The sequence below is a fragment of the Gadus macrocephalus genome, chromosome 4, assembly GCF_031168955.1.
Source record: "Gadus macrocephalus chromosome 4, ASM3116895v1".
Lineage (NCBI taxonomy): Eukaryota > Metazoa > Chordata > Actinopteri > Gadiformes > Gadidae > Gadus > Gadus macrocephalus.
In genome coordinates, this window is record NC_082385.1 from 19,969,353 (window position 1) to 19,991,512 (window position 22,160).

The following is a 22,160-nucleotide window of genomic DNA, read 5'->3' on the forward strand; positions in this document are numbered from 1 at the left end:
GTGGTTTTAATGTAGCAAGCAAACATTTTTACAGACAATAGCAATGCTATAACATACTGATTAGGTCTTACCATCAAAACAAACACGCCACAGTTGTTGGAGCACCCTTGCTTTGTTAGGCCCTGAGGTGTGAACAATGTATTTTAATAAAAGTATGGCAAGAAAATAGTAATAAGTTAGCAAATGCTATTATGTAATGTCTTACCTGGACATCATTCACACCAAGCTCTCTCCAGGGGCCAGAAGAGAGGCTGTGAGCAACGTGTCTGTCAAATAATAAGCGAAGTAAATAAAAGTAACTCAACTTCAATTAACTTTTGTTTGAAAAGTATGCATAAACGCTTGGAACAAAGCCTGAACTGAATAAGGAAGAGGTTGGAACTTCAAATAAAAAAGTTTTCATAACGGGCTTAAAAAGAACTGCCTGTCTCAAAAAAGATAAATAGTTCTGTTTCCATCTGTTTAAGGAATCAAAATACTGTAGTTGGAATATGGAATGGATTATTTTAGATCAAATAAAAACAGAACCATCGATTAAAACAAACAAAAGGACAAGTGGTTTAAAACAGAACTACCACTGTCCAGAAAGGATTATGCGAGGTGCCCTAAAAACCTGAATAGACTGGTTCTACTCTCATCTCTCCAACCGCTGCCCCAGAGGGAATCTAGGAAGAAAATCTCCCTAGCCTGTGGCCTCAGTATCTGTTAAATATTCAAATTCAAATATAACCAGTTGCAGTGAGTTGTGTAATGTTCCTGGAATCCCAACAGAGCTGACATGCATTTAATTATTATCGAAAAACATTAAAATCAGCAATGAGCGACTTGTTGTGTAAAGAAAAGAAAGGAAGAAAATATAAAAGGTATTTACACAGTGTCCAATGTCCAGGTACGGACACTGGGAGATTAATCCACTGTAGACTGGCTGCATTATCCTGTAAAAAGACAACAATAGCTGAATATTAAATGCTCAAACTTCACTCAATAAAGCAAAACTTTTAAACAAATTACCGGAAGGTGATCCATGGCGTTCCTCGATGATGGTGGGAACCAAGTGGAAATGACATAGCTGTCTGCAGCAAACAGGTTCTCTACTCTCTATAACAGAGAAAGTTTGCTAAATCTCTTACTGTCAAAATATATTGACTATTGAACTAGACTATCCAATAATTTTGAATTAAATATTTCACAGGAGCTACACTACCTTCTCAATCATTTTGAGACAAGAGTTCAGGATCTAGTAGAACACATAAACACAAATTATTGGAAGATTTTGAAAAATATTACATAAACCATATCAGCACAGCACATTCTCTATGCCTACCGTTCCCTCCATGTCCCGCTGCAAACCCAGAGTCCAAAAGTCAAAGCGGGTCAGGATGATGTTATTCACCATTGCAAGGTGCTGAGTGTGACTTTTGGTCTCATCCAAGACATGAGACAGCTAGTGGAAGAAAACAAAGTCTTTATACATGTATGATTATATGAGTGACATGCATAGATAACCACAGTGGCACAATGGTTAACTTTACCAGTTGTTCTTGGCTGTCTTGGAGTTTCTGTCCCCAGCATGCTCTGTGGGCTGAAAACTTGTGGAGACTAGGGAAGTCTCCATGAGGTCTCTGCTCACTGTCATCATTTACTAGTGTAGAAAGCAACCGAAAAATGAAATTAAGTGTGAAATGTCACATTTCTCATTTGAATGAGGTGCAAAATAGAGCCATGACTCACACTCTTGAGACTCCTCTTGTTCTTTCCCTGATGACCCAGTTGACATCACGGTTGATTGGGAGTGAGCTATAGGAAAAACATGCAACAAACTTTATTGTCTAAAGTAGATGAAGACGACAAATGTGCATAAATATTCAATCCCATACCTAAGACTACCATTCCATGGCTGTCACACTGCATTTCAACTTCTGACTCATACTCTTGAGAGTCTTCTTGTTCGTTCCCATATGACCCAATTGACATCGCAGCTGATGGGGAGTGAGCTATAGGAAAAATAGCAACAAACTTTATTGTCTGAAGTAGATGAAGACGACAAATGTGCATAATTATTCAATCCCATACCTAAGACAACCCTTCCATAGCTGTCAAACTGCAATGAAACATCTGGAGGAACAATCTTGCTGCACTGATTTTTGATTTTTTGGTTCCTTGCCATGTTGTCATGGTGGAGAATGTTTCTTTGTAGAAAAATGTGTGTTGATGGGGTTGTCTGATTTAAAAAGTAGTTGTTTTTTCTCATCCCTGAAAACAGCTGCTCCGCACACTGGCTGTTAATAAGACCAGCAAGTTCAGGCACAAGCTCCAGCTTTCTTAGAACCTCACACTGGTCTTTGCTGTTCCCCTGGTGGAACACATCGTTCAAAGCAAAATGCTGTGAGGATCCAGTGAGAGGGTGACCATCTTTGTCAGCTGGCTTTTTTTGAAATTTCAGCCAAGGCAAGTTGACATGGACCTTTCCCTCTGAGGCCTGCTTCACGTTCTCTGGGGTGGGATCCAGTAACCTTCCCTGAAAAGGGGCAAATATTCCTGGCTGCCTGCGGTTGGCATGCAGTGCCAGACCCCTGGCATAATCATACACAGCCACATTGGGGAGGTGTTTCCAGGACAGCAAGAGATCCACAAAGTCACGTGGACTCTCTGCTCTAAGGTTGAATTTTACTGAAAACACAACCCCACATGGGCAAGTGATAACTGCCCAGCCACCTGTGAAACAGAAAAAAAAAGTAATAACTGACATTAGGAGCATGTATAGCTAACCTACTACATTCTTTAACACAACAATGCATAACAAAGTGAAATTATCTTCAACATTCCATATCATTTCACTTACCAGAAGCACCCCACACTTTCTCAAACACCTTGTTGTAGGTGACTCTATTAGACATTTTGTCAGACAGTCTCATAACCATGTCTATCTTGGACCCCTTATCATCAACACCACACTGTTTGCACAGTGCCCTGACCTCCTGTACCTGTTGTGAAAATGCAATGAAGTTGATATTGTTAATATAGCATAAACATATTTTTTGTTAGCATAAGGAAGTGGATTTGGCATATTTCATCAACTCATTCACCTTCAAGTTCACAAGCTCATCTGTGAGCCGCTCCTCATTCATTTTTTCGTCATCATTAAAGTTATCATCTCCATCTGCTTTGGGGCTTTGCAATTTTTCAAATTCTGTGTTCAACACAGAATTTGACCTCCGGGTGTGTGGGCCAATCCAGGGGGCCCAGTGATGATAGCTCGGGGGCACAACGAAAGGGTTCTTCCGTCCATCTTTGTGAACAAATGTGATGAGTATTAACTATTATTATCACAACATTAAACACATTTTATTATACTTTACTCTCTCTCCAACTGTTCTTTAGCTGTTCTGTCTTTTGTCAAGACTTACATGGAATTAATCCCAGACTGAGCATTTCTGTGGCCACAGTGTTCCAGAAATGGTCCATGTCAACATTACCATCATAGCCTTCAGGTGGGCTTGGGATGTCACTCACTGTTAAAACAATAGTTTGTTATTCATAGCTCAATCCCTAAAAAAACACTCCGAACACGGCATTTGATGCAGCGTTATTCAAGGGCATGGGTAATATGATTACATACACAATACACAATTCAGAGACAGATGAGGTGCTATACAAACAATGAAGCTAAAATATGTGAAATAATAGCATAACTCACCTGGCATATTGAAAACGCCTTTTTTGTGGAGGTCCATAACAACAACTGCTGGGTTGTTTCCACATGACACACAACTGTACGTGTACTCATGGTCGGTAAGGGCCTCAAAGTGGAGGTATGCCTGCAGAACTCTTTCCTTGTTTGGAAAGGACACCTTTTCCGTTGTCTCTATAATTTCTATCACTTTACTGATAGCTGTATGGGTCTGGAAAATTATGAATAACAGGAGTGTTCCAATGTTATAACATTTCAAAATAAAAATAATGTACTTTGTAAGAGTTGCATCTTCAATCGTCATTTATTTTACAGAAATTATCTGTAATGAATATATTTTAATAAAAGAGGAACAGGCAAGGATATCTTATTATTAGTGTGCTTGCGGTAGCAAAGCATATCTAAGTCCTGACCCGTTGACATTATTATTCTCCCCAAATTTTTTCGTGTGTGTGTATGTATGGGTGTGTATGGAGAGAGAGAGAGAGAGAGAGAGAGAGAGAGAGAGAGAGAGAGAGAGAGAGAGAGAGAGAGAGAGAGAGAGAGAGAGAGAGAGAGAGAGAGAGAGAGAGAGAGAGAGAGAGAGAGAGAGAGAGAGAGAGAGAGAGAGACACACACACACACACACAGACACAGACAGACAGAGGGAGAGAGACAGACAGGCAGAGAGAGAGTACCTGTAGTGCATTCCTGACCATCAGGCACAAGTGCAGAGACAGGATGATGTGGTCATCAAAGTTGTGGATACCCTCCTCCCACTCCTGGTATCTGTAAATCATGCCGCAGTTCAGGCATGATTTCCTGTATGTTGATATTCCTAAAAACACAGTCCAACCAAAGATCATGATTATTGCTTGTATGTCATTTGAGATTAGTAGAAACATTTTTTCTCACGTACATATAAATTATGTCACCCATTAACTGATAAGAATACAATAGAAAGACCTGTGATGGTACCAACCTTCAACTACACCTGTGCTTGTCAGGATCTTGCCTTTCGCTGTTATCAGATGTTCACAGAGTGTGTATTCACATTCTACACACTTTTTTTCTCTTGGGATAAGGTGCTTAGGAAAGCTGTCGTCTCTTCTCCCCTCTCTCGACTGCTCTATGAGAGCCTGGGGTATATTTGCCGGGATCTTTTTGTTGTTGAGGAGGTATTTAAGCATCCTTGCAATTTCTCTGTCATCTGGTGGATAACTGTCCTCTTTAGAGTCGCTGTCGAATTGGACTGTGCTGATCTCTGTAAGATTAAGTGTCTCTTCCTCTGTGCTCTTCACCTTCCTAAAAAGCTCCCTCTTTGTTACAAACAGATGCCATTTAGCAACAGCTTTATGGATACAGGATTGTCTCGCTTTAGAGCACGGACAATGCCAGGTGTTTTGCTTTGCATCATATGCCACAATAACTCTTCCCAACCTGCTGTAGTATGTAACCTTTTTTTCATAAACGGATACATGAAATTTAGATGGTGGACCACCTACAGTCAGGTGCACTGACAGAGGCACACCCTCAGCATCAGCATTTTTTTGGCAACGCAAGAGGCCGGCCTTACGCTCCTCACCAAACCACTTGTTTTCCACCATTCTTTCCAAAGCCTCACTTGGTAGTGTCACGGTTTGACCGTCAGTGCGTGGGCAATACAATAATGATTGGATGTGGTGGCACTCGAAAGGCAACATCCCGCTCCTTTGAGCAAAGTCAGCATTCAAACGACACTGGTCGACCTCACAGATGATCTTCTGTGCTGGCCCCCACATATTCTTGATGACATGTATGGGTGTTGCAGGACCACAAAAAGATTTTTCAACTGCAAACACACCATGTGTACCATCGATACACTGACAGGCCAAACATCTGTCCTTCGTTATCGTCTCAAGGAGGTTGGTGTGTTTTCTCCTGCAGTGTATTTTGAAGTTCCTTTTGTTTAACATCAACTTACAATGAGGACAACAGAATTTATTTAGCTCACTTGCTTTAGTGGCCGTGGAACTTTCTCCAGGAGCCAATGTGTGCTGATTGGGGGCCACAGGGAGCTGAGGGAGCTGAGCGGGGGCCACAGGGAGCAGAGCGGGGGCCACAGGGAGCTGAGGGAGCTGAGCGGGGGCCACGGGGAGCTGAGGGAGCTGAGCGGGGGCCACGGGGAGCTGAGGGAGCTGAGCGGGGGCCACAGGGAGCTGAGCGGGGGCCACAAAGTGCTGTGTAGGGGCTGCAGCTTGCACCTCCTCCTGGTGTATTTGTAGGTGCCTTACCAATTGAATTTGATTTAGAAGTGTTGCTGCACAATAGCAACAATGAAAATGTGTTGCCGTCCGACAACTCAATCCACACTTTATTATTGTGAACTCTGTAAGAGAGGAATTAAGGAGGTAAGATTCATACTTGTGAAAAAATACAAATTAATTCATTTGTGTAATAATTTAGATAAGCACCTTTGTGTTTCACTGACGAATGGCCTTTTACATGGTTGTCAACCTTATATTTTGCACCCACGAATTTACAGAAGGGACAGTGGAACAGTTCACTGTTGGTGATGTTATTAATTTTTGGTGTATCACCATCCAAAAGTATACTAATGTGTCTCTATATATCAGAGGGGAAAAGAATAAAAATTAAAAGGCACAGCATCACTTAAACATCTGCTAAAACATAACTTTTACCATCTGAAATTGACGCTGACATTTTTATCTTTTTTACCACATTGACGTCATCAGGGATGGCCTCAGGAAGAGGAAGTAAATCAGCCTGAGCTTGACCATGAAGAGCATGAGAGGCCTCCAGCCCAGGATGTGGGGCTCCATGTAGCGGGGGGTACCGCAGTGGGACACCTGTCATGCACATACAAACACACACACACACAAACACACACACACGCACGCACATGTACGAAGGCAACACAAGGTCAATCAAAACAGCTGTATGTAACAAACGGACACAAAGAATGAATAAATGAATGTATTTCATTACATTTATTTTGATCATTGTCAACGCAGAATTCCAATATCAAAATGGAATGCACTATACAAAGAGTAAGGCTATGCATTAAATGTTGATATTCAAATCCTGTTATTATGCCTTATCATACTCGAATTCAAGTGAATGATTTATTGATTACCTTCTTTATTTCTCTCAGACATACTCTAGGGTAGAAACACACACAAATATAGCGCATTAGTAACTGTTTTTATAAACCCGGATATGAAATATGAGGTTTTTTTAAGCATTGCAGTGAACCTACCTGACCAGAGAAAATAAGGACACAGACGGTCCGTCAGACAGACAGACAGTCAGTCAGTCAGACAGACAGACCATCAGTCAGTCCGACAGACAGACCATCAGTCAGTCAGTCAGACAAAGACAGACAGACAGACAGGAGTTCTGAAAATAACTGTTGGTTTTGTAATGTGTGTGTTATGTGGTGCAATGTCGTGAACTGATATCAATGTAGATGCCGTATTGCTTGTAAGTTCTCCCTGACACAGTTGCAATAAAATGTCATTTTACTGAAAAATCGCTTTGTTTTTCATTGCATCACAAATCATACAAACACTTACTGAAATGTCCATGAATTTCACTCAACTTACCAGGTTTTGACGGTTGTTTTAGATGTTTCCAATATCAGGAGCACGGTCGTAATGTTAGTTAACGCTAACAAAGTTATACGGCGAGGCTACTTTACGGCCTGCCCAAAAAAAAAAAAAAAAAAAAAAAAGCCAATGTCACTGTAAATATAGTTCTATTTCATGTAGGCTACGCCGTCTAGCTGAGCTGCTGAGGCTGTTGATGTAATTAGTCTGAGCCATCTCTGTCAAGACCTAGCTAACAAGCTGTCAGACCTGCAGTGTAAAACGATAGTTATGTTATTATAACTCTAGTTCTATGATTGTAGGCGTAGCCGTCTAGGCTTCGCCTTATGGGCTTGTCCCTGTGCGAAAATTCAAACTATGCACCTATCAGCGTGGGCAACGCCCACATTTCCCACGGTATCGTGTCTATATAACGCGGTGTATACCGTCGCTCATCCTCCCTTTTCTTTCAGCACTTGTGCTTATCAGCGAGAAATTGAGAACTACTATTAAGAAGATGAGAACTTCAACACGGATCTCCCAAGCCGGTGGCAGCGGCTCGGGCGAGGCCGCGGACAAACTGACCTTTTCAGGGCCACCTGAGAGCGCTCCTGGAGCTAGGTCCTTTTCAGGACTCCTATGCGCCTCCTGTCCCGCCTCCCTGGCACCGGGTGACGGGCACTTGGCGTGCTTTCGGTGCCTCGGCGCCGACCACGCCGCGGCTGCTATGGCGGCCCCCGTCTCCTGTGTCGCCTGCCGGGAGCTGCCTGAAGAGGGGATCCTCTCCAGGCATCTCTTCTTTTCCCCTGCGGTGGAACTGGCTGACGCCATCGACCTGTTCAGGGCCGGCCCTGACGTCGACGATGGCATCATCGACGCCTCCGTGGACGACGTCTTCGGCGACTCGGCGTCCGGTTTTTCCCGCTCTCGGGTTACAACCGCCACCGTCATACAACACGAGGGTCCGCGCCGGATGACCGATCTCTTCCGGGAGATCATGGGTGAGGCGGCGGCCATCAAAGGGATTCCCATGCCGGCCCCGCCTCTCGCCCCCGTATCAGACGATATGCTGGGCGAGTGCTTTCGCACCCCATCTTTTTCCCGGCGGGTTACCCAGTGCCCCTTGTTCCCGCCTTTGCAGCACTTGTTTATTGCTGCAGGTGAGGACCCTTCGACCATGAAGGCTCCGGTAAGATCCTACACGGATTTCACCCACGTGGAGGGGTGGGCCGATACTCAGGCGAGGGGGATCCCTCGCCTGGAGCCTCCCCTGGCAGCGCTTCTCTGTCCGGGCGCCGGATGGCTCCCTAACGAAAAGCCGCTGCCCCCTGACCGCCTCCAGAAGCAGATTGTCGGCCTAACGGACAGGGTGTTCGTTTGTGCCTCTCAATCCGCGGCGGCGGTCACAACATCGCCCTGCTCTCCTCTGCCATGGTCTCCTTGTCGGCTGACAGGGAGGCCTACGGCCCGGAGGAAGCCGCGAGATGGCTGGCGGCTTCCCGCTTTTCCAGCGCCATCCTCCAGCTATGCCAGCCGATAGCCGTTTCGGCCGGCCAGCATATGGCGTGGGCTACCATGATTCAAAGGGTCATATGGCTCTCCCACACTGCGGTGCCGGAACGAGAGCGGGCCAGCCTCGTCCAGGGTCCACTAGCGCCGGATGGCCTATTTGGTCCCAGGTTCTCCGAGGTGCTCGCGCACCAGCAGTCAGTCCGTGAGAATCGTTCCCGGTTCGGGGCGATTCTCACGGGCTCCTCCCGCCAGCAGGCTGGGAGGAAGCGGGGTCTCGGCCGGTCCCAGCGCTCCAGGGGGCCGCCTCCGACTCCAGCCCCGGTGCAGCAGCAGCTGCAGCCGCCGCGCACGGGGAGAGCAGCAGCGCCAAGGACCGGGAAGTTCCGGACGCTTGCTCCTACTTTTTCTTTAAAGAAAAAAGTAAAGACCGTTCGGCCGAACGGCAGTACATGGTACCTAGAGAGCGATATTCCTCAGGCCACCTGCGTCCTACGCTTGTGGTGCGCTCCTCCATGTTGCCACTTTCCCCCTCTCAGCCCGGTGGCTGTAGGGTGGCGGTCGGACGGCGTGTTCACATGGCCTCAGGTTCACCTGCTTCTAAGAAGCGGCGTCCCTTGGAGCCTCGTGGACGGATCAGCGACTCGTTGCACGAGCCCGTGGATACGGCCGCTTGTACCGGTCTCCTGGTTCCCCACATTATAGGTGAGGAGATGGGTCCGCGCGCTGTGGCTACAGCCTGCGGACAGCGCATGCGCACAGGCGCACCTTCTCGAAGTGTGTGGAGACGGCGTTGGAACCGCTCAGGCGTCAGGGAAAGAGGATTCTCTTCTACCTAGACGATCTGCTTATTCTGAGCAACTCGGAAGAGACCGCGAGAAGGGACACCATGTTGGTGATAAACCATCTCTCCTTCCTGGGTTTTGCCATCAACTGGGAGAAGAGCTCCCCGCTCCCCAGCCGGCAGACAGTCTACTTGGGGCTTTGCCTAGACTCAGCCACCATGACTGCGATGCTTTCGCCTCCTCGGCGAGACGCCATCCTGTTGGCGCTCTCCCGTTTTCACGTTCGCAGAAACGTGACCGCACTGTCCACCATGCCTGTTAGGGCTGATGGCAGCTGCCCACCCCGTGGTCACCCTGGGTCTGCTTTTTATGCGCAGACTCCAGCGGTGGTTTGTTCGCCAACGGTTGGACCCCAGGCGACACAAGCTCAGGGTGCTCCTCGTTCCCCGTTCGGTGTCGCCAGACCTGGAATATTGGAAAGGACCCTCCGCCCTTCTCAGGGGTGTTCCCCTGGGCAGGGTGGCGTCATACGTAGTGGTCTTCACGGACGCCTCGTTGACGGGTTGGGGAGGAACGTGCCTCTCTCACTCGGTCGGAGACGATTGGCGCATGCCCCCCACAGCACACATAAATGTGTTGGAGCTCGACGCTGTGAGGAAAGTGCTGTTGCATTTCTTTCACCTGGTGCGCGGCCGCCACGTTCTGATCAGGACAGACAGCGTGTCGGCGGCGGCGTACATCAACAGACAGGGGGGAGTCCGCTCCCCTGCTCTCCACCGAAAGGCGGTCGAGCTCTGGCTTTGGGCTCATCAGTATCTCCTCAGCCTGAGAGCCCTGCATATCGCGGGCGCCCAGAACTTTGGGGCGGACCTCATGTCTCGAGGCGGTCCCCGCCGAGACGAGTGGCGGTTACATCCCGACATTGTCAGACTGATCTGGCAGAGGTTCGGGACAGCGCAGGTGGACCTCTTCGCGTCCAGGGTGAACACGCACTGCAGGTGGTGGTACTCCCTCAGCCCTCGGGATCTTCCCCCGTTGGGGGTAGATGCGTTGGCACACACACCTTGGCCGCGGGCTCTCTTATATGCGTTTCCCCCGCTTCAGCTGATCCTTCCTCTTCTGGAACGGGTCAGACAGGAGAGACTGTCCCTGATATTAGTGGCCCCGGAGAACTGTTCAGCTCTTTGGTTTCCAGAGCTGGCCGCGCTCTCGCGGTCGGCGCCTTGGCCAGTACCGTTCAGGCCGGATGCGCTTTCACAGGCCCACGGGACGGTGCACCACCCGCCCGAAGTCTCGGGACAGCTGTTGGTTTGGCTCCTGAGAGGTTGATCCTGCAGAGCAAAGGTTTGCCTGAGACGGTTATCAACACTATTCAGAGTGCTCGTGCGCCTTCTACTTCTTCCCTCTATGCGGCGAAGTGGTGCGCCTTCTCTAATTGGTGTGAGACGAACCACGCTGTCCCATCTCAATGCGAGGTGGGAAGCGTGCTTTCGTTTCTGCAAAACTTATTGGAAAAAGGTTTGGCCTTCTCCACTATCAAGGTCTATGCGGCAGCCGTTTCGGCTGGCCATGCAGGCTGTGATGGTGGACCGATCTTCAGCCATCCACTGGTCAAGAGATTCTTGCGTGGGGCTAGACGGGTTAGGCCTGTTTCACGCGTGCTTACACCACGCTGGGATCTCCTCACCGTGTTGCGCGGATTGTCCAGGGATCCTTTCGAGCCTCTTTCTCAGGCCCCTTTGGATGCCCTGTCATTTAAGACGGCGCTCTTGTTGGCCTTGGTTTCTGCCAAGCGGGCCGGTGAGCTAACCGCTCTGTCTGTCAGCCCGAGTTGCTTGTTGCTAAACGAGGACAGCTCCTTCGCGTTGCTCAGACCTAATCCTGCGTTCCTCCCGAAGAACATTCATAGTTCTTTTCGGTCGAGGGATATTGTGCTTAAGGCTTTTCACCCCCCGCCTCATTCTAGTGAGGCGGAGGCGGAGTTGCATCTCCTGTGCCCGGTTCGGGCGTTGGCTATGTACGTGAATCGCTCGGCCGCGTTCCGCTCCACACAACAGTTGTTTGTGTGTTATAGCGACGCTAGCGGGGGCCGCGCTCTCTGTAAGCAGCGGTTTTCTCGCTGGGTATGTGAGGGTGTTTGCCTAGCCTACTCTCGGCAGGGCTTGGCGCCACCGTTGGGCGTTAAAGCTCACTCCACACGGAGCGTGGCCGCTTCAACGGCTCTACTCAAGGGCGTTTCGGTGGAAGACATCTGCGCGGCTGCGTCTTGGTCTTCCCCCGGCCCCTTTGTCCGTTTTTACATGTTAGATATGTCCAGGGGCTCACTCGGCAACTCTGTGCTGGAGTCCGGGACCCCTTTTACGGCTTAAGAATATAGACATGTTCTTTAAAGCGGCGTGGTTGGATTTCCTCTCGCCGGCTGGCGAGTTGGACTTGATTACCAGTCTTACTCTCCCACCTTTTTTCAAATGAAAAACAGGCTAGGGGGTTTTCTATTGGCTCGCCAATTGTCTGGTGGTTTTGTTTACCAGTGTGGCACTCCCGCCGTTTTCTTCAAATAAGAAACGGCCGAGAGAGTCCCATTATTGGAGAGCCGGATTCCGTAGCTCCGCCCCCGGTGGTAGCGGGCCTAATGGAAACCGTGTTGCTCTGGTTTTTCTTTTCCTTTTCATGGGTTCCATGAAGCACGGATTAGAGCCGGAGTCTTTACAGACTCACTTTTTTTCTCCCTTGATCATTGCCTTGCTTGATCTAGGAGGAATTAGTTTTTTATTAAGCTGTTGTGTTTTACACTTCCTTGGCTTTTTGAGTCTTAATGTGCTCTGGTGACTTAGGTCGTTTTGACTGGGGTCCAGCAGGAGTACATTGATCGGGCTCCGCTCACAGCTTCACCTTAGCCCATAAGGCGAAGCCTAGACGGCGTAGCCTACATGAAATAGAACGATAGTTATGTTATTATAACTCTAGTTCTATGATTGTAGGCGTAGCCGTCTAGTTTCCCACCTGCTGTACCCTCCAAATGCTGAAAGAAAAGCGTGGAGGATGAGCGACGGTATACACCGCGTTATATAGACACGATACCGTGGGAAATGTGGGCGTTGCCCACGCTGATAGGTGCATAGTTTGAATTTTCGCACAGGGACAAGCCCATAAGGCGAAGCCTAGACGGCTACACCTACAATCATAGAACTAGAGTTATAATAACATAACTATTGTTTTACACTACAGGTCTGACAGCTTGTTAGCTAGGTCTTGACAGAGATGGCTCAGACTAATTACATCAACAGCCTCAGCAGCTCAGACTGCAGCGATTACCTGAACAAACTGGTCCTCAGCACTGGTGAGAAATTACCAGACCCATATAGTATTCCGAGTGAGGAATGGATTGCAGATATGTCCAAATGGCCAGCTATAACATGGCCCGACATATACAGTTATCTGATTGAGAAGCCTAGTGTGTACAATAAGGACAGTTTGCGTGCATACAAATCTTTGGATGCATATAATTATGTTCTTTGTGGTCAATGTGCCAAACTTAAAATGTTTTGACACAAGTTCAGGGTTTTGCGCTTTGAGGGCAGGTGTCCTGCCCAGTCAGAGACAGGGACTAAAGGCAAAACCTTATGATGCCTGGGTGTACGTGCACAGGAATCTAGGGTACATCCTGACAGCTAACTGCACATGCATGGCAGGGTAAGTCTCACACAGCAGATATTGTGAGCTTCTGAATTCACTTACTTTTACTAATAGATCTATCCATCGCACCAGTCTTGCTTCTTGTTGCAGCCATCATGTGCCAGGTTGAGTTAACAGGGCGCAGACGCACCGAGGAGGAGGTCGCCTGCACTTCCCAACCAAACAAGTGGAAGGACATGTCCCGCAAAAGGGTTGAGCCACAAAAGTTGAAAAACATCAACTTCAGCCGACCAAAGCGACACCTGACTGCACTGTAAAAACTGGGACTGGTGTTAATTAATATTCAATAGATAAAAGATAGCAACCTTTATGTAATAAAAAAGACTTTGTGCAGTTTTGAATCACATTGAGTGGTTTTCAATACCTTTTGTGTTTTTATTAATTGTTTTTTACTATTTTTTGATGGAGTAAAATCAGCTGTAATTCCCTTAGTATTTAATTGTATTTTATGAGGACGATCAAAGTTCCATAAAATCTATAAATTTGACCCATTCAGAGATCTTTGGTTTTAATCATTTTACACAGTAAAAAAAAAGGGAATAGGGTTAATTCATATTTGATAAATAAACAGTAGCAACCTTTACATAATTTAAAAGACTTAAAGCAGTTTGGATACACATTTAGCTGAATTCAATCAATTTAATGTTTTTTATTCGGTAATTGTATTTTACTATTTATGTCTAAAAAAAAAAAAATCTGCTGTGATCCCCTTAGTAGTATTTAATTATATTTTATCAGCACTGGTCTTTGGCTCTTATAGCCTTACACTTCCGCCGAGCGGGCATTTTACGCCACATGGACGTCTGTCAGCACATGCAGTCAGCACATTTCTGGGACTGCCACTTCCCAAAAGGTAAATAACTTTTCATTATATTCGTTAACAGATACTGTTAAACCAAGATGCAGTAGCATGTGAACATTGTTTCGCGTTTGTTACCAATAATGTCAACCTTACTCTGCTGTAACGTCAAAATTAAGCTTTGTTGCTGTGATTCGAAGTCAGTACTACGACGGAGTGTTAGGGCCACACGTGAAGAAAAAATATATTTTTGCCGTGACGAGATTAAAATCGACACGTCGACTTTAAAGTAATGTCGACATTAAACTCGAAATGTCGAGAATAAAGTTGAAACATCATATCGACTTTAATCTCGACGCGTCCATTTTTCGTTCCTCTGTCAGCACGCAGACGCTCCGGGCATCCTCCCAAGCGTGCAGCGGATGACACGAAGTAGTCGGCAATAACCCTGGGGTCATTGTTTGTGGTGTAGGCCTCCATCCAAACAATATAGCGACTAAAGCCGTCAATGCAATTCGTGTCATCCGCTGCACGCTTGGGAGGATGCCCGGAGCGTCTGCGTGCTGACAGAGGAACGGAAAATGGACACGTCGAGATTAAAGTCGATATGATGTTTCAACTTTATGTGGCGACACGAGGAGGCTTTACTATTTTATGTCAGAGTATTTTCTCTGTTACCGACAACGCCACCTTGGGTTAGGGCCCAAGGACCTATACACTACGAGTATAATTGTCACCTCTGACGATAAGACTATCAGGTTCGTTCAATCAGGGAGGGCGGGAGACAGAGTTCAAATATAACAAAGCATTTTATTATTATAAACACAGTTTGGCATAAAAGATGAAAAAGAGAAGTAAGCCCAACTGGGGAAGGACGTAGGTGCAAGCTGAGGCTTACCGGCTGGGAGAGTGGTCGTCAGGGGGAAATTAAATCCAACGAAAGAAACAAGGGCACCTCACACACACAGCAAAAACGTGAAGTCCAAATGAATAAAATCTAAAACAAAGCACACGCACACGAAGGATCACCACCACCACCCAGGAGGACCACCGCCACCACCGTCGGCCTTCAGCTCTACGAGAAAGGGGCACAGTTAGGAGGGCTCACAACTGACAGACAATATCACATAACAAATCAAATCAATAAACTAAAGAGTATTAATTTGCAATAACCAAAAATCACTCAAAATGAAAGAAAACAAGAAAATTAAAAAGCCTCGGACCAGAGATATCAACTCAATAAGTAAACATAACATATGTTTTAAACAAAAATAAACAAGGGCTCAGATTGAGAAGTTTCCCTTCCAAATGAAAATTAAATGAACGACACAAAACTTAAGAGATTAACTCAAAACGCACACACACACGCACACACACACACTCCAAACCAGGGGTGAGTCCAGGCGGAGCTCGCAGCGGCACACCCGAGCGGCAGCCACACAGGTCAGGCACACACCGCACCACGCACAGCAGCAGCGGGCCACAGGGCTAGCAGCTGGAGGCAAGCCGACCAGGGGCAGTAGACAGAGCCCCGAACCAAGTCGGCGGAAGTGGCAACGAAGCAGCAGCAATGACAATTAAGCGACAATCAGTAAATAACCAAGGAAGGTATTCTCGGTTTTGCGTTCTTAATCCCGGTTCTCAGTCTGATCATTATGCGTCCCTTCTAAAGAGGGAGAGGGGTGAAGAGTATCGGCGTAGCGGGGGAGACAGCCACCACGCACCATGCGACAAGCAGACTGTTGAAGGGAGAGGAGCGCAAAGTGAGCCTAGCACCAGACCAACAGGCAAACAACAACAACACGCTCAACATGACTCACCTATGCTCTGGTCAGCGGCGGTAAACGACCCCAATACATTGCCCCGATTGTGATGAGGATCTCGGCAGATCTATTATAGTAAGGGTTTGAGTTTTAGTAAACCGCTGATGAATGTACGCAACACAGCATGCGGAGGTGAGCCTACCTGTAGTGATGTTACGTTTTGCGTCGAGGCATCGAGGCGTGTGTCGAGTATCTCGGCTCCTCCCCCAGCGAAGCTCCGCTTCGAGTAGGATTCACGTTGGCAAAATGACGTAGGGTGTGACGTTCGAGGCTTCGCCTCGGGCTTCTGCTTCGAAATATGGGTTCAGTCGGGAGATTTCGACTATAAAGATGTCCCGTATGCGATCACAACCTTGTGGTATATTCAATATACCACTAGTCTGTGATCGTAGTAGTTTGAGCATTGCATTTTCTGTAGTATCAATCGAAACATCACACATTGTGTAAACATCACGTAGGGAGCTACGTGAAACATTACCCCCCCTGCACCTCCCTCCAAAGTTGACTGTCGCCTTGCATGGTTGACTCTGCCGTCGGTGTGTCAATGTGTGTATTTACCGATGTAAGTCGCTTTGGATAAAAGCGTCTGTTAAGACACACTTTTGCCAAATGATTTATTTTCTAGCATGAGCTCTGTGCCATTTTATGAATGTCACACTCACACACATGTATCACTGAAATGACTTCAATTCTCAAATGATTTAATGTTGTATCGGCACACGAAGCAAAAATCACATTTTGGGTTGGGTTGTCATAATTTCATTCACCACTAGATGTCCCTAGCGTACTCATTTGAAGCTTCGAGCACGAACCACTTAGGTGGTTCATCTGGCTTTGAGGCTTTGACGTTTCATGAGGCATCATCTCGGCACCACTACCTACCTGTGCTCTGAGGTGAGCGGCGAGGGCAACAACCCGGAAATGGACGGGCCGAAGAGGCAGGAAGCGAGAGTTCAGGAGGAAGGGCACGGCCTACTTTTATCCCCTCGACAAGCAATGATTGGCGAACGGGCCGGAGTGGGCGTGGTGTAATAGAAGTCTGTGTCCAAATAGCCGTATTGCCTCATATCACTACATTTATTCTCGACATTTCGAGTTTAAAGTCGACACGTCGAGATTAAAGTCGACATGACATTTCAACTTTATTCTCGACATTTCGAGTTTAATGTCGACATGATGACTTTAAAGTCGACGTGTCGATTTTAATCTCGTCACGGCAAAAATATTTTTTTTCTTCACGTGTGGCCCTAATACTCCGTCGTAGCCTACAATACAGAGGCTGGTTTGCCTCGACCAAAAGGACAAAGTGGTCTGCTCAATGCGACAATTATGTTGAGCTTTTGAACTATTTTCCGGTTATATGCTATTTAATGCTCTTTTAAGACACGTCAAATGATCTACTTACACTAATTTTCCTTCCTCGCCCTTCCCTCTCGCTCACCCATGCCCTGTATCACACAACAACCACGTTGGCTAGCTAGCTAGCAAGGAGCTAATCTCAGAGACCAAAGGATTCTTGCTTTCAGAGGTAAGCCATTTGCACGGTTTACTGTCATTGTCTCTATTAATATTTTATTAAGGCCATGGATTTCGTTACATTTCAAAACAATGTTTGTCTGTTAGCTCGTTCTGTTTGATCAATTTGGCCGTATTTTTTTTATTGGAAATAGTTTTGTGTTTGGTGCATATTCAACAAGACAGAAACAGCCGTGTCCAGGGTCAGAATACAATCATGGTTTTAGGTACGGGCGAACCAGGCAGCCGCCCGGGGCGGCATATTTGTGGGGGGCGCCAAGTCACATGGGGGGCGCCACGAGCAGTTAAAAAAAAATCGCGCTGCGTAGCGGTTATCAATGAAGTACTACATAACATTGTGTGGGGAATAGGTATTTTGGCGCCCCCTCTGGCTGCAGGCGCACATCTGCTCGTTGAGAAGGTGCCGTGCGCAGACGGAGTGAAACCCCCACTGAAGTCCGTAGGTTGACGATACAGTTAAACTGTATCGTCAAACTGTACGATACAGTTTCATTAATTCCCCAATTCTTAACGTTCATTAACAATATGTCTTCATATTTATTTATAATAGAGATCAGCCAGAAAGGACGTTTCCATTTTGTTTTAGGTCTCATTGCCGTGAGCGAAAAAATAAATGATCTGTGGTGCTTACAGTATGAAGTTGGGGATTATGCCCCAGTCTAGGGGTGCCTAGGGCCTAAGTAAGGAATAATCACCGAGAGGCCGGGCAATAAACAGTTTGATATGCCCGGCTCGTGGACGGCTTACCGCCCGAGACGAAGTCGAGGGCGGTAACCTTCCGCGAGCCGGGCATATCAACCTGGTTATTGCCCTGCCTTGAGGTGATTATTCCGTTTATTCTACTTCGCGCCGGCCAACATAATAAAACAATTCAAATACTTTAATAATTAGCCTTTTTCGTATTCGTATTGCATGCTTATTAAATGTATACTCTGTTTAAGTTCATCTCCCTCGAAAAGTAGTTCTCTTTAGAACTACGGTGAATAACGTTAGCTCAGCTGTAGGTAACTCGTTTCTATAGCAACCACACTAGGCTGGATCTGATCACTAGTTTAATAACGTAGTTGCTACATTCGTATCAAGTCAGTTTTAATGACGAGCGATCAAACATGCACTCCTTGGTTTATTTTTACTATGGGCCTCATGTTGGAAATGTATGTGATAGAAAACGATACAAGCGGCGTATTGATCTACTGTGCTCAGTCAGCAGCAAGTAGAACCGACAAGTCAGCGGGCAATATGCCAGATTAATGCACCCCTCCCAGCCAATCAGAATCGAGCATTCTTAAATGAAGTAGAATAATGCTTATTTTTTCATTTCAGGCTCCAAGCAATCGAAGCATCCACGTGACAAGAGATGTTGTCATTCGATGTTTGATGGTGTACCTTGGGGAATCGACAGATGAACTCTTAAAAGAGTATGATGTAAGTAAAAGTACATGTTGAAATACAACATGTAAATACACTTTGGCAATTTTAAATTACTACTGCAGAAATACGTTTTACTTAAAACTCCCTATCTCTTTATATTCTTCCTGAGAACTCGCAAAACAGTTGAGAGACATTTTTACAGAGAGACTGAAGTAACCTCTAAAATAAGTTGCTTAGGATGACTTTAAGCTTCAAGAATGAGCTCACAGTGCTATATCATTTGTTAATAAGCTGGTTGGATCCTTTTTTAACTAATCTTGGATAACAATGTGACAAATGGCAAAATAGACGGACAGTTTTGCCTTTTAATTGTCAAAGGGTTTGAAGCATTTTAGGAGATGTTCAATTTGGTCATTAATATTTTGCTGTAATGTGTTTGCTATTTCAGGATGCTGATGAAGACGTTGTGTCACAGGACCTTGCTCTACAAAACATGAAAATCTACAATTTGAAGACTAGTACATCGGAAGATCCCGACGTTGGTAGCGTGGTGGATGGTATCAAAGTTCTGAGCGCTCTGAGTAACATGCCAAGGGCTTGCTCCATGCTCGTTGGGTTAGCATACGCAGTGAATCTGGCCTATCCCAAGGAGCTCAGGTACACATTTGAGGCCTTCCAGAAGCTCTTTCTCGAACTGGATAGTTCGAAGCTGTCCCCAAAAGTGAACAGCCTCAAAAATAAGCTACTAGTTTAAGCTTGAGAAGCGGACTGAAGGCTCTGTTCAATGCCTGATTTTCTGTGCTGCAGTTGATTGTTCTGAAAAATCCAAATAACCATACTCATTTCAGGGGAGTGGCATAATGTTTTTTACTTAGAGTTGGCAAAGGCCGTTGTTCTTAATCTTTGTTCACTGTAAAGGAATGCAAATTGAAGCTGTTTGTAAAAGATTGGCCCTGATGATTTCGTTTGGCGCATGTAAAAATACACTCTGCAGTTTGTTAAATTTCTGCCTTTTTCCAAATAACCCCTCTTTCAAAAAAAATAGATTTATTGCACCTGAAAAATGTTAGATAAACATGTTCAGACAAAGTTCCAGAAATAAATGTTAACATGCTTTTATGGTTATACATGTGTATCTTTTGACCCCTTCTTTAGTAAATGCATGATATTGAGTGGATTATGCATAGAAAAATTATGGCAACAAAGTGACAATTAATACTATTGAATAGATTTCTATTCCTGTGATGCCAATTGATAGTGGAATTAAAACATTTGGTTTAGGTATGGATCAGTAACTATAGCAGTGTAAATGTGTTGAATTGAGTAGAAATGTGCTCAAATATGAGTCGACATATTTTTTATTCAGTAAATATAAAAAGATTTCCATATTCCATATTTTTGTGCTATATTGCTATGTATTTGGCAAGTTACTACTAAATCCAACACATTTTTTGTTATCACAATTTACTTATTTAGTTTGAATATAGTTAATTTATTCAATACTTATTAATTAAAATTGTAGCAATTAAAATCTATTCAATTGTTTTACGTGTCACTTTGTTGCCATAATTTTTTTAAGTAACCAATGGTCACATTTTTTAGAGTGTGAGCTGCCTGAAGTCCATCATACACCAACACCCCAAAACATACCAGGTAGCCTATGAGAGTGAACGCGCTGATACATGTGAACTATTACGCACAACCGTCCGCAGTGGATTGAATCTTCAGGAGAGTGACGGCTATTAGCCTATTATATATTGGTATAATTTAGGCAGTGTGCGAAATACCCCCCCCCCCCAAAAAAAAGAAATAAAAATAAAAGGCGATTGCAGAGGATAAGACAAAAGCCGACATACGTAATGTGTGTGGGCAACAAAGTCACTGTTACCAAAATCAACATCTGTCTGTCCCTTCAAAATAAAGTTTGTGACGTGTGTGATTGGAGCAGCTGCTGACAGATGTGCTGCAGACAGTGACAGTTTCACTAAACCTGAGCCACCATCCAATCCTCCCTCGTTCACGTCCTGACGTCTCTTGGACATATAAATGCATAAACCTCTGTATATTCTGTGTTTTTCCTCTCTTCAACTAATTGTTTCAGTTTTTGCCGGTGTCGGTCTGCAACGTGAAATCTGGTGCGCACCTGTTTCTCTCTCGCATACTCGCTCGCTCTCGATCCGCTTATAAAAAATAAAAACTAGTGAAGAAATAGGCCTACAAACCCCCCGAATATTGACGAGTATTTTGCACACTGAATTTATGTAATAATGCACAAATAATTTCACTTTTTTTTCTGCAGGGATAAATTAAACGCAATATTTACAGATCAAGCATTTTAATAAAATCATAGCCTAAATGTTATTTTAAAATTGCTCCCTCTTATGTGACAATCCTTACAAATACATTTCCTCCTTCACTCAGCAATTACAACGGAAGATCTTCAGGCCCTCAAAAACATTTGTCCAGAAGCTGCTATATTCACATCCATCAACACAGCTGCAGACTCGGACACAGACACAGCATCAGAATCAGGATGTGAACTACCTGACCCCTGACAGCCATGTTTGACCCATCTGCTAGGGACCTGTCGACAGCTGACCTCCAGGAGAAGTGTAAAAAGATCTATGAGAAAATGAGAGGGCAATGCACAACTGACAGACTAGAGCACCTACAGGATGTTACGAAAGAGCAGGCAAAGTGCACAACCTGGGGACTCCATAGAGTGGGCCGCGTAACTGGCAGCAATTTTCACAGAATTATTAAATGCAAAGACAGCTCAGCTGACAGTGTAATGAAACTGATCATGCAATATGATGCCACAGATCTTACTGTACCCGCTGTCATGTGGGGAAAGCAAATGGAGGACACAGCACGTAAGAATTATGAAACAGAAATGAAGAAAATACACATGAACTTTAATGTAAAAGCAGTGGGTCTAACAGTGAGAGCAGATGAGCCGTACCTGGCTGCTTCTCCTGATGGGATATTCTCCTGTGACTGCTGTGGAACAGGCCTGCTAGAGATAAAGTGTCCATACAAGTACAGGGAGGGACTAGAGGGGTCAGAGACTGATGCATCCTTTTGCCTTGATGGAAACTATGACCTGCGACCCACCCACCCATATTACTCACAGATCCAGTTACAAATGTATGTTTCTCAAATGGACATGTGTGACTTCATGGTGTGGACGAAGACAAGCAGCATCATTTGCCGGCTACGGAGAGATGAGCCCTTTCTACAAGAAACTCTTCCCAAGGCTGAATCTTTCTTCATGGACCACCTCCTCCCAGAACTTGTCTGCCGCTGCAAAGACCCTGACCTGGCAGAAGAGATCAAATGTCTGTACTGCAAAAAGCCAAGCTTTGGCAAAATGATCAAGTGCAC

General features: G+C 45.6%; 2 protein-coding genes and 1 long non-coding RNA gene across 4 annotated transcripts; all 3 read right to left on the reverse strand.

The window, feature by feature from the left end:
* Nucleotides 1–35: 35 nt before the first annotated feature.
* Nucleotides 36–3,256, reverse strand: LOC132456308 (uncharacterized). Its single transcript, XM_060050656.1, has 12 exons — nucleotides 3,087–3,256; nucleotides 2,843–2,984; nucleotides 2,074–2,715; nucleotides 1,878–1,994; nucleotides 1,732–1,797; nucleotides 1,533–1,642; nucleotides 1,325–1,444; nucleotides 1,205–1,237; nucleotides 1,012–1,098; nucleotides 872–935; nucleotides 206–266; nucleotides 36–122 (listed from the first exon to the last, which is right to left on the reverse strand). The coding sequence occupies exons 1-11, from the start codon at nucleotides 3,126–3,128 to the stop codon at nucleotides 217–219; spliced, it is 1,473 nt and encodes a 490-aa protein (XP_059906639.1). The 5' UTR covers nucleotides 3,129–3,256; the 3' UTR covers nucleotides 36–122; nucleotides 206–216.
* A 130-nt stretch (nucleotides 3,257–3,386) lies between these two features.
* LOC132456309 (uncharacterized) lies at nucleotides 3,387–6,669 on the reverse strand. Its single transcript, XM_060050657.1, has 6 exons — nucleotides 6,372–6,669; nucleotides 6,124–6,274; nucleotides 4,653–6,038; nucleotides 4,369–4,508; nucleotides 3,698–3,902; nucleotides 3,387–3,512 (listed from the first exon to the last, which is right to left on the reverse strand). The coding sequence occupies exons 3-6, from the start codon at nucleotides 5,623–5,625 to the stop codon at nucleotides 3,397–3,399; spliced, it is 1,434 nt and encodes a 477-aa protein (XP_059906640.1). The 5' UTR covers nucleotides 5,626–6,038; nucleotides 6,124–6,274; nucleotides 6,372–6,669; the 3' UTR covers nucleotides 3,387–3,396.
* An 8,023-nt stretch (nucleotides 6,670–14,692) lies between these two features.
* LOC132456310 (uncharacterized) lies at nucleotides 14,693–17,126 on the reverse strand. Of its 2 annotated transcripts, none has more exons than XR_009525418.1 (3): nucleotides 16,752–17,126; nucleotides 15,867–15,936; nucleotides 14,693–15,785 (listed from the first exon to the last, which is right to left on the reverse strand). It is a non-coding gene; the product is annotated as an uncharacterized LOC132456310 (long non-coding RNA). The 2 variants fall into 2 exon arrangements; XR_009525419.1 differs by having other exon boundaries at nucleotides 15,867–16,007; nucleotides 16,748–17,126.
* Between the last annotated feature and the right edge of the window lie 5,034 nt (nucleotides 17,127–22,160).